At 35.9% G+C, this 12,617-nt stretch overlaps 2 protein-coding genes across 2 annotated transcripts in view; one reads left to right on the plus strand and one right to left on the minus strand.

Annotated features, from left to right (window-relative positions):
* Nucleotides 1-12,617, plus strand: part of si:dkey-238o13.4 (uncharacterized protein LOC560780 homolog) — a 171,544-nt gene that overhangs the window by 122,047 nt on the left and 36,880 nt on the right. The window lies entirely within an intron of this gene.
* Nucleotides 3-9,554, minus strand: vps4a (vacuolar protein sorting 4 homolog A). The gene is made up of 12 exons (XM_061036437.1): nucleotides 9,333-9,554; nucleotides 6,184-6,295; nucleotides 5,935-6,079; nucleotides 5,781-5,842; nucleotides 5,523-5,642; nucleotides 5,121-5,277; nucleotides 4,427-4,575; nucleotides 4,074-4,155; nucleotides 3,084-3,303; nucleotides 2,855-2,995; nucleotides 118-2,079; nucleotides 3-86 (listed from the first exon to the last, which is right to left on the minus strand). The coding sequence occupies exons 1-11, from the start codon at nucleotides 9,351-9,353 to the stop codon at nucleotides 1,978-1,980; spliced, it is 1,311 nt and encodes a 436-aa protein (XP_060892420.1). The 5' UTR covers nucleotides 9,354-9,554; the 3' UTR covers nucleotides 3-86; nucleotides 118-1,977.

Here is a 12,617-nt window from a genome sequence, read left to right on the forward strand (position 1 = left end):
TGTCTTCTTCATTTGAAATGTCAGTTTTTATTTATGCTGGATAAATTAGTAGTCATGGTTACAGGGCCAGCGGCAGGTTAAGCCCCCTTACAGAGACCGTTATAACTGACCTCCCACAAAACCAGTATGCACCTCCACAAACACACACAGACTGAGCAGCACGAGCACTCTGAGCTAACACATGAAGTGCCATCACTGGCAGACGGGGCTGCGGTCCTGAGGCGACAGTGAGAGGTCAAAGAGTCGCTACACAACAAATCGTCCAATAGCAATTAGATTTCAAACTGATCATGTGTGTGACCCAGTTAGAGAATGACGGCCAGCCCTGAACAAATCATAAATGAAACATCATGGTAGCGTGTGTATTTGTCTCAAAAACGAGACCAACAAACTATCACTGGAGCTCTATCAGAAAACAACAACAAATACTTCAAGTGTAAACATACTGAAATGCTATAATTGTCAGTCAAGTTACATGTCCTGTCATCAAACATGTTGTATAAATAATGTGCAGAAACAAAAAGAAATCCAAATGTTCACATTGGAAGAGATGTGCTTCATTGATTTTCACGGTAACATTCAATGCTTCACATAAAGGAGCACAGACTTCACAATCAGGAAACTTCGGACAAAACCCAAAACTTAGTAAAGTTTGTTCTGGGAGATGTAGCGTAGGAAATAACTTATAGCTTATTTAAATAGAGGTTTAAAGTTTGTGTTATTTGAAACGGCAGTTGAAGAAATCTTGTAACCACCCGATCTATTTTAGAAAATGTCCTGGAGCTTTCTGTCATTTCATATGATCTTGATCAGCTGATCAAATATCTTTACATTTTCTTTCTCTTGTCTAGTTACTGATGTCATTACTGTCACCAGAATCTGGCCCAACAATCACAAGAATGATGTTTGTTTTTCCATCCTGATATCAGGGTACAAACATGTGATTGTTTCCTGATGTTAAAGGAAACACATGAAAGAATCAAATAGCAGCCAATTTCAAGTTGATTCTTTTTGTGCACTTTTCAGGCTCCAAAGCTGTGATGGTGAACATCATGTAATCGAATCAAAAGCTAAATGGTTCAACTGCTGTTGAACTTTTTGATCCTCAGGTTTTAAGTAACCATGGGTCAGAAGTCCTTTAGAAAAACATATTAATATGTCAATACTGCAACAAGTGGACAAAATCATATTTTTTTAAGACAAAAAGCTCCAGATGATAAATGTACCTGGATGTTTTGTGATTAAAGCAATGCCATTTTGGCTTTCAATCAAACACATCTCTTGTTCTGAACATGTCGAACATGAATACATCGCTTAGACACACAGCTTAACGGGAACACTGAGGCAGAGATAATCAATGAACTTTTCTTCAAATAACAAAATAACAGGGCTCTTAACTTAAAGACAAATACAATATGACACACAAGTTTAATAAAAACACTTAAAATGCATTCACACGCTCGCATGCCACGCAGGAGAACTACTTCCTTTTGTTTCTTCTTCAAATGTCACTGTCCTTCATGGCCATCAAAAAAACAAAGTGCACGACGGCAACAAAATGTACAGTCCTTCAGTTCAATCAGACGGAGTCGGCTCAGAGAGGGGCAAATTTTGAGTTTCCTCGCGGTGATGTGGGTTAGATTCAAAAGTTCTTGTAGTGTATATGCTGTAGCGGCTGAGGGAAACAGGCTCTGTTGTCCTAACACCAAATCACACCAATGTAGCATTTGGTCAACTTCCTCGAAGGATTCAAACACAACTGACTGTATGATAAGAAGGAGGAACTATAAGATTTCTCTCTCCCTTTAATCACATTTTAGTCATTCCTTTTGAACTCCATGAGAGGAAGTAAACCAAGTGCTGGGCTGAGAGAAAGCTTACAGGATGGTACAGCAGTTGAACGGGGTTATGGGGGGCAGCTTGTGGAGAGTAGTTTGATCCTGTGTTTGACAGGTAAAGGTGGAGGGGCTCTGTCCCTCAGCCCTCCATCCCAAAGTCCTCTGTGAACTTCTTGACCTTCAGCAGATCTTCAGTGTTGACTGTGGGACGGGTGGTGGACAGTGAGCGCAGCATGTCCGACTGCAAAGTAGGGAGGGAGAAAATAGTCACTTTTATTTCCTTATTAAGTTTCATTTTCATCCATCGGCTGTCAACCTCCTGTCTGATACCTACAGTTTGTCTTACTGTGGATTCATTTTATCGTACATACACATAAGAGGCACAGTAAGACCCAGAGGAACATTTCACACATACAGTGTTAACCACACATAAACTAACATGAGCTGGCTGCCCGGGGTTTCAACAGCTAACAGGCTAATCTAAAAGATAATCTAAAAGCCAATTTACATTTTTTGTTTCTTAACACAGACTATATCTTCGTCTCCTGCCCAGGGACTACAGATGTAAATGAGCTTATAGCTAACTCTGGTACACTGTCCCTGTCAAAATAAACAAATAAATAAATAAAATAAAATCGAATCAGCCACACAAAAAAGTACACTGAGCAAAAAACTAAGAGGATAAGGTGGATAAGGTGGATAATTACCTACATTTTCAATAGACAAATCTGTGCCTATTTATTTACTGTGACTGTGTTGTTGTTGTTTATTTGGTCCTCAGATCTTTCAAAGAGCTTCCCAGAATGGTAGTTTAACTTGCTATATACATTCACAGAATGTCTATAAGCAAAACAATCATTAAAGAAGAACTCCTGTCCCTTAACCACGTATAACTGCGTCTTTCTGTATTCCACAGATTGCATTTAAAAGTTGAAAGTTTATGGACACTGAGTCCAGTTAAAGTGGAATTATCATGTCAAGTATTACTGTGGAGGCAGTGGAAGAAAGTGTCTCACCATGCAGACAATGGGTTCCAGTAGCTTATCACTAGGCACATCAATCCAGGTCATCTCAAGGGCTGCAGGGTCTCCAGGGGAGCAAGGAGTCAGGAGGTCGTCCACCATCAGCTGGCTGTTGCTTCGAGACGGCCCACGAACCTTTAGGAAAAAGAACACAAAAAAAATCTCAGTGATAGTTGTAAATTTAAAAACCACAGAATTGCTGTTGAGATGTGTGGTTCTTCACCTTCTTGAAGTGCGTGGCAGACTGAACCTTTCTGACAGGCTGCATGAGAGCGTCCCGCACAATGATGCTGATGTCAGCGCCGGAGTATCCGTCTGTTTTGTGGGCGAGCTGTCGAAGATCGACATCGCTCAGGCTGTGTGGTGTGTTGCCGAGGTGAAGGCGAAACATCTGACCCCGAGCCTGCTCCTCGGGCAGAGGGATGTAGATGCGCTTCTCAAATCTGACGCACGACAAGAAGACAAGCACATCGCCAAGCTCTTTAAAAATATAAATGGTTTGCCCGCAGGATTTAGAAGTTTCTATCAGAGAACTCCAGGTAGCATAACCATGTTTCTGAAACCTGGATAAGATGTTCAAAAGCAGATCATAAAATGGTAAACTTCAAAAGCACAGTCGTGTGCAGGATAAAGATGCACATGTAACTCTCTGATGGTTGTTACATCATGTAGTCCATCATGTTAGGACTACTGAAATACACATGTGCCTGTAGTGACAAATAACACTAAGACTAACGTTATATAAAGAGAATAACTGTAATTTAACTAAGAGACCAAGATCGTGTTCCAGTTGACTGGAATCATCATTTCATTTCATATGCTGTGTCTAATTTGCGATACTCCTGTAAGCCCACAAGCATGTAGAACACTGTGTGCCAGATCTACTGACTTGCTTGTGAGATAATTTCCCAAGGTAGTGTCAAAATATTTTGACTGTTACAAGTCGACCATGAGTATTTACAATGCACTGCATTATGCTGTAACATTCGGTGTTAATTATGTACTCAAAATAAAAGATGGGAGGACATGAATTGAGACACAGAGATAATGTAGAGCTTCAGTGATTCCTCCTCTGACTGACAGAGATCACCTTGCCTCCTCATGGATGAGTGAAAATTAGCTTCTTGAATAATCCCCAGGACTGAAACCCTTTTAAACAAACACGGGGTTTGACAAACACATTTAACCATGGAGTACTAAAGTGACCTCTGACCTTCTGCGGATGGCAGCGTCTAACACCCAGGGGATGTTTGTGGCTCCCAACACCAAGATCCCATCGTTGTTGTTTCCCACACCTGCAAAACCAAGCAGCCACAGTTAACTCTCCATGGAGACTTCTTGTGGTATGTTTAGCGTCTTCTATTCAAATATTTACTCTGATGCTTTCTATTTTCCCCTGTACAGTACAGTCTGCATATTTATCACTCTGCATCTGAATGCTCTCATTAGACTCAGTGTGTGAATGTGTAGGTGTGACCTGTGGTGTAAAAGCGCCTCGAGTGGTCAGAAGACTAGAAAAGCACTATACAAGCTCAAGTCCATTTTTACCATTTACCAATTACTCACCTTGCATCTGCACCAGGAACTCTGTCTTGATGCGGCGGGCAGCCTCGCTCTCGTTCTCATTCCTGGAGCCGCACAGCGAGTCCACCTCATCGATGAAGATGATTGAAGGTTTATGCTGACGAGCCAGGTCAAATAAGTTCTTCACCAGCCTGTGAGACACAGAGACAGAGGATGTCAAAATGTTGACAAGTGAAATTATTAACGTGATATCTGGAAAGTCTGATACCTCTTATTAATGCACTCTATTCACCACCAACTCTCTTACTGCATGTGGCTCATTTATAAACAGTACATGTAGCTTAGCAATAAGACATCATGAACTTGCAGCCCAGTTAGAGGTATATTGTGAATTGTCATATTTGTGCAGCTTTAGCCTCCACAGAAGCTATTTACTCTTTTTGTGCACATGATGCCAGAATTCTGTCAGTCTGGATAAGGGACTTACTGGAGGTTATAGGCATCATTACTCTACACTATCATGATTTACAATTAGCTGTTTTTATTTGACAATACTAAAGTATTTCAAATGGCTGGTTCATAAATTAGACTGTATTTGTGTTACATAAGATTTTAAAAGTTTCAACAGACTGTTGATAATTATCAAAAGGGATGAAGTGTGGGAGATTCAAAAATAATTTAATAACAAAAAAAAGCAACACATATACGACACATAATGGAATATTTCTGTACATACTTCTCACTCTCTCCTAGCCACTTGGACATGAGGTCTGAAGAGGAAACGGAGAAGAAGGTAGAGTTGTTGGCCTCAGTAGCCACGGCCTTAGCTAGGTATGACTTCCCCGTCCCTGGAGGACCGAACAGCAGGATGCCTCTCCATGGAGTCCGCTTACCTGAGAACAATGAGCAGATGTCGTGTTAGTCACATGATGCATCTAATACAGTCCAATGACCTGTTCTACAGAAATATTTTAAACACGTGCATGCAGGTGTAACAGTGAGGGGGAGAGATTTTCTCAAGGAGTACGAAGGCATAATGACAGTGGAACTAACCCCCCTGGAAAATGTACATTTTAAACTTCTGATTTTTTATATCGTCAAAACTATAAAGAACTGTCAAAGAAAGATCCCACAGTACCAGTGAAGAGGTGAGGAAATTTGATGGGGAGGATGACTGCTTCCTTCAGAGCTTCTTTTGCCCCCTCCAGTCCAGCCACATCGTTCCACCTGACATTGGGCTTCTCCATTACAATAGCACCTGAACACACAAACACAGCATGATTAAGACTTAAATTAAGAAGGAGACATCTTTAAGGGGATTGTACACCTTTAACAAAGGCACATCAAAATGCTAATCATTTCTAGTCCATTCTAGCGATCATCCAAGTTAACTCACCCATAAGTTGCTCTTGCAGTTTCTTCTTCTCTGGATTTTCACCCTCGCTGTCACTATCACTCCTAAAGGAGAAACAAACACACAGAGGGGTTGACACAAATAAAGTAAAGCTCACAGACTTGCACATGTGTTCTGAGAAGTACAAGCAGCATACTTGTCATTGCTCTGTGCCTCCTTGACAGGTTTTTTGCCCTGTTTGTCTTTGTTTTTCAGATAGTCCTTCAGTTTCTCTGCTCGGTCGAGATATTGCATACACTTTGCTCGTATACTCTCCTTCGCTTTGTCGCTATGGGCCTCATCTGAAGAAGAGATCAAATTCAAAATGACAATGATATCCATCAGTGTTAGCAGCAACAGAAAGATGTAAAGATAGTTCAATTGCCTTTCAGGCAGCAGTACTTACATTTGATGGCATGTAGGAAATACTCAACAGCATGCTGGTATAGTCGCAAGGCCTCATCATAGTTTTTTGCCTTGTCTTCCTCTGTTGCTTTGGTCACAAGATCAATCGCTTTCTGTAACAAATGCAAACAAACAGAATCAGAGGACAGATGGTGATGTAAGATGAATTTGGATAAAAACACAAAAATGGGGGCACAAGGGTTAGAAGTGACTAAAATGTAACTTATTTAATCAAACTTAGTGGCAGGTCACTTCTACCAGCATTATTTTCTGTGATCAATGCAAGTTAAAACATTAAACCATAGGGTGGCAGTAGCTCAGTCTGTAGGGACTTGGGTTGGGAATCGGACGGTCGCCGGCTCAAGTCCCGGGACGGACCAAGTCCAGAAATTGGCCTGGTAGCTCCTAACCCTGAGCACTGCCGAGGTGCCCTTGAGCAAGGCACCTAACCCCCCTACCAGCTCAGGAGCGCCCACTGTTGGCAGCCCCCTCACTCTGAGACCTCTCCATTAGTATATGTCCATAGGATCCTGTTTGTGCATGTCTGTGTATTTCAGCCTATGTTTGTGTGGCATGTTTACTAGACAGAGTGTAAAAAACAAATTTCCCCTTGTGGGATCAATAAAGTATAAATTATTATTATTAGGTTCATGACATAATGGTATAAAATGTAACCTAATCTCAAACTCTTCTTATCCTTTGAATATCTTTATGAAAAGATAATTTGAATAAAATAAATATATCAGCCATGTTGGCTGTGATCATCATTAATGTTATTTAGCAGTTTTTAATTAAATCCCCTGAATGTTTTCATCTTAACACATACTGTATAATAATTATGTTACATACAGTTTACATTGATACAACATGATCATTTAGGATCTCAGATTTAATTAATAATCTGTTATTACTCATGTAACTAGATAATAAGTAACTAGATAATAAGAAACTAGATAATAAGTAACTAGATAATAAGTAACTAGATAACTAGATAATAAGTAACTAGATAATAAGTAATAATAAGACACTAGATAATAAGTAACTAGATAATAAGTAATAATAAGTAACTAGATAATAAGTAATAATAAGTAACTAGATAATAATAATAAGTAACTAGATAATAAGTAATAATAAGTAACTAGATAGTGAGTAATAAGTAACTAGATAATAAGTAATAATAAGTAACTAGATAATAAGTAATAATAAGTAACTAGATAATAAGTAATAATACGTAACTAGATAATAAGAAACTAGATAATAAGTAATAATAAGTAACTAGATAATAAGTAACTAGATAATAAGAAACTAGATATAAGTAATTATAAGTAACTATATAATAAGTAATAATAAGTAACTAGATAAAAAGTAATAAGTAACTAGATAATAAGTAATAATAAGTAACTAGATAATAAGTAATAATAAGTAACTAGATAATAAGTAACTAGAGAATAAGTAATAAGTAACTAGATAGTAAGTAATAATAAGTAACTAAATAAGTAATAATAAGTAACTAGATAATAAGTAACTAGATAATAAGTAATAATAAGTAACTAGATAATAAGTAATAATAAGTAACTAGATAATAAGAAACTAGATAATAAGTAACTAGATAATAAGTAATAATAAGTAACTAGATAATAAGTAATAATAAGTAACTAGATAAGTAACTAGATAATAAGTAATAATAAGTAACTAGATATAAGTAATAATAAGTAACTAGATAATAAGTAACTAGATAATAAGAAACTAGATAATAAGTAACTAGATAATAAGTAACTAGATAATAAGTAATAATAAGTAACTAGATAATAAGTAATAATAAGTAACTAGATAATAAGTAATAAGTAACTAGATAATAAGTAACTAGATAATAAGTAATAATAAGTAACTAGATAATAAGTAATAATAAGTAACTAGATAAGAAGTAACTAGATAATAAGTAACTAGATAATAAGAAACTAGATAATAAGTAACTAGATAATAAGTAACTAGATAACTAGATAATAAGTAACTAGATAATAAGTAATAATAAGACACTAGATAATAAGTAACTAGATAATAAGTAATAATAAGTAACTAGATAATAAGTAATAATAAGTAACTAGATAATAAGTAACTAGATAATAAGTAATAATAAGTAACTAGATAATAATAATAAGTAACTAGATAATAAGTAATAACAAGTAACTAGATAGTGAGTAATAAGTAACTAGATAATAAGTAATAATAAGTAATAATAAGTAACTAGATAATAAGTAATAATAAGTAACTAGATAATAAGAAACTAGATAATAAGTAATAATAAGTAACTAGATAATAAGTAATAATAAGTAACTAGATAATAAGAAACTAGATTATAAGTAATTATAAGTAACTAGATAATAAGTAATAATAAGTAACTAGATAAAAAGTAATAAGTAACTAGATAATAAGTAATAAGTAACTAGATAATAAGTAATAATAAGTAACTAGATAATAACTAACTAGAGAATAAGTAATAAGTAACTAGATAGTAAGTAATAATAAGTAACTAAATAAGTAATAATAAGTAACTAGATAATAAGAAACTAGATAATAAGTAACTAGATAATAAGTAATAATAAGTAACTAGATAATAAGTAATAATAAGTAACTAGATAATAAGAAACTAGATAATAAGTAACTAGATAATAAGTAACTAGATAATAAGTAATAATAAGTAACTAGATAATAAGTAATAATAAGTAACTAGATAATAAGTAATAATAAGTAACTAGATAATAAGTAATAATAAGTAACTAGATAATAAGTAATAAGTAACTAGATAATAAGTAACTAGATAATAAGTAATAATAAGTAACTAGATAATAAGTAACTAGATAATAAGGTTAATATTTGTGTTTTATGTTAAAGACGTCAAACAGCCACAGTCCAGCTAACAGTGCTGTTATAAACACAACAGAGGTTTTATGTTAGCAATGCACATCTACTACAACATTAAAACATTGTTTTTGATTGTGCAGGTAGCCACTAATCTCAGTTTAAGTTAGCTTAAGCGTTTATTTATTCAAGACAATGTAAAGAACATTTCGTAGGGTCGGTTAGCTTCAGTGGCTCGATAACAACATCAGCTGTTAGCTTGTTAGCTAACGTTAGCTAACAGCATCCTACCTGTAATGTTGACGTTGTCATTTCATATCCCTCTTTCGCTCTCCGCCCAGATTACTATCCTCTGACCCTCCCCGAAAGTGGACTTTTCAAGAATTCGTTAGTGGCCCTGTGTAGTGAGGGGGCAGATTGATCTTGACATGACAAACTAGTGGATATTAAGGTAGCTCTGCTTCGACCTAACAAAACCACAGCAACAACACTGCGGCTAACGACCAGCTAGCGGATATGACGACACTTCCGGTTGGCACTTTCAAAATATAAGTGTTTGCAAAATCATTTGCCCTAATAGCTCAGAATATACACATTTACCATCATTATAAATTACTTTGTATGCATAGGATCTTCATTTAATTGAAACTGAAGCCATTTTGTTTTGATTTTGTGGTTTTTTTTGTATACTTTCCGGTCGTATGGCTAACATGAACCTGACAAATGGTTATACAGACACTGACTGTATAGACTGTAAAACAATATACATACACTACCTTTATGTTTATACAGACACTGACTGTATAGACTGTAAAACAATATACATACACTACCTTTATGTTTATACAGTGACACTGACTGTATAGAGTGTAAAACAATATACATACACTACCTTTATGTTTATACAGTGACACTGACTGTATAGACTGTAAAACAATATACATACACTACCTTTATGTTTATACAGTGACACTGACTGTATAGACTGTAAAACAATATACATACACTACCTTTATGTTTATACTATGTGATACTTCAAGCCTGCTGCCGCCACCTAGTGGACCGATTAGTAATAACTGTGCTCATAACTAATTTCATAGCTTCAAATTGTTACAACGTGCTTTACAAAACATAACAATAAATAATATAGACAGCATAGGTAGACACAATTAGTAATTAAAAAGTAGAGCACACAGATAAGAATACTTAATAGATAGGATCAAGTGAATACTCAAACGCTTTTACAATTAAATGTGTCCATATTAACCCAATTCTAGCACCCCTATACTGTCTGTCTGTTTAATTTAGGATTTATTTTTCACGTTTTAATCATTTTTAAGGCTAGTCGATATCATTAGCTTTTATCCCCCTATGAGACAGGAGACAGTCTGAGATCCTCTGTTAGTGTTTTGCCATCCCATTCCCATTCCAAGAGCCCCCAGACTTAGGAAGAACCAATGCCCGAAGAGATCAGACTTGCAGAGCCAGTCTCTTATTACGTTTCTCTTTTTTAAGACATACCTTTAAGCTTTCGCTCTGTGATGTTGTTTTTTTCAATCTATATGTCCGTTTCTTTTTGTGTCTGTTGTGAAGCACTTTGCTAACTGTATTGAAAAGTGCTTCAATAACCAATCATGTTTTTATCAAATATTAGTGCAATCTCCCTGTTTTACAAGCAGTGACCAATGAATTACCAGCAGGGCTTCTTGGGCAGATTGTTGCAGTAACAAAACAGAATAGGTCAGATTTAAATGGGCCCAACAACACTTTCTAAAACTTTCAGGTTATAAAAAAAGAAATGTAGTAAATACAATCTTTATTAAGACATTTAATATTGAAAACAAACCACACATCTACAGCTGTTATGTGTAACAGTTTTATTTATAGGTATTTACATTTGAGATTATTACAGTGCTATAATACATTGCAAACTGTATCTTGGAAGGAAGTCTAAAATACTTTGCATATGACAGATTTTTGCAGCAGAAGCACTGTTTTTTTTAACTTTTCAGTTCAACGATTGTGTCGGACGCAAGCTGCCACAGATATTTTACCTTTGGTTTCAAACCCCTTCTTTGAAGCATTGCTTTGCATAGACAGGATAGTTGAGATTTCAGAACATTAAGACAAATAAGAATTAAAAAAAAAAGAGGAGATGCATTGGAAGTACACATTTACAGGTGTAAAGGGGTTTGAGAGGTTAGTGCATCGAGCTCAAAGAGGGACGGCCTGCAGCTTGTTGAAGGCTGACCAACTTCAAAGAAATCACATCTGTGCAGCAGGTTTGAGAAACATGATTGACATGAAATGAAAAGTTTGGTAATAAAAAACTGGGATGATGGCATTTAACACTTAAGTATTGCTCCAAAAGTTGCAGGAACCAGACTTTAAGGGAGGCCAAGTATAACTCAAACCTCCCAGGTACACATTTTAAGATAAGCAAAAAGAAAAACTGCTTCTCCTTTAACACAACCACTCATTAACTGTAGCTTTAAGACCTATATAGATATAGGAAATATATGGTTATACTGTTTTCTTTCATAAAAAGCCCAACGTTTTTAACTCAAACATCACAAGGACATCTGAGTTTGTAATAGGGGTCATTGAGACGGGCGACTTTGTCTCTTACTGGAGGACAGAAGGGTTATCTGGTTTTCCGCTGTTACACAATGCTACTTTGTTTGAGGCCCAAAAAGAAAACAAAGACACTACTGAGGGGTCACTTTAGCAACATGCACCAGCTGAAGGTCATGAAAACAGTTTCACTACTGTCACGTTGATCTCATCAATGAGTAAAGTCTCAACATAGGCACTGACTGGACGAATGAGTGGCGGGGACGATACAATAATTAGTTTAGCTAGTTTCATCTCACCACGACTTCAGTGAAACAAACACAGCTAATGTACGGAAAATGAACTTACTGGCAACAAAAATCTAATGTCAATTTTAGTTCCTAATAAAAAGTGTTTCTAAGAAAGGTCAAGTTAATTATTGAACTCTGGAAGAGAAGTTTGATAAATAACTTGACACTAGGTCAATTTACAAGCTTTTTCTTCAGGGGCTGTGTCTTATTTTAAAAGTCTTCTGAAGCTAATATGTAAGCAAAACATCTTTATTGAGTTAAATACATAAAGTGGGCTATAATTTCAGGGGTAGAGGAGGTAAAACATCTTTAAGAGTTACAGTTGGGATTATTAAAATACATTTGTACCCATGTCATTTGATGACCTAACTAGAAAGAAGCCTGTTAATGAAGCTGCTGTAAGTATGAATGGTAACAGGAGACGAGTAATCTTGTGCTGAGTGGAATGTGATGATAGCGACATTGAGACGGTGATGTGGTAGTGTTAGTCAATAAAGGGAAGTAACACACAGTCATGTCATATATATCCTCATCTGATACAGAGGTCAGTGAAGTCATGCTATCACGAGATATACACTTGTAAAAAACAAACATAAAAACGGAGTAATACAGTTCACACTATAATACTATTGCTTACGTATGTTCAAAAGGTTGAAATTCTCTTCTTGTGTGAAAATAAAAAGAGGAAACGTTACAAAGAGTGTCTTTGACT

Source organism: Labrus mixtus, chromosome 4 (genome assembly GCF_963584025.1).
Source record: "Labrus mixtus chromosome 4, fLabMix1.1, whole genome shotgun sequence".
Taxonomy (NCBI): Eukaryota; Metazoa; Chordata; class Actinopteri; order Labriformes; family Labridae; genus Labrus; species Labrus mixtus.

What these genes read in the sequence shown, in the direction of transcription:
- vps4a (XM_061036437.1), bottom strand. Translation starts at nt 9,353, where the DNA reads ATGACAACGTCAACATTACAG. An exon ending in GACGCTGCCATCCGCAGAAG is followed by an intron (nt 3,304 to 4,073) that starts GTCAGAGGTCAC and finishes GTCGTGCGTCAG; the next exon opens with ATTTGAGAAGCGCATCTACA. An exon ending in TGGAACCCATTGTCTGCATG is followed by an intron (nt 2,080 to 2,854) that starts GTGAGACACTTT and finishes CCTACTTTGCAG; the next exon opens with TCGGACATGCTGCGCTCACT.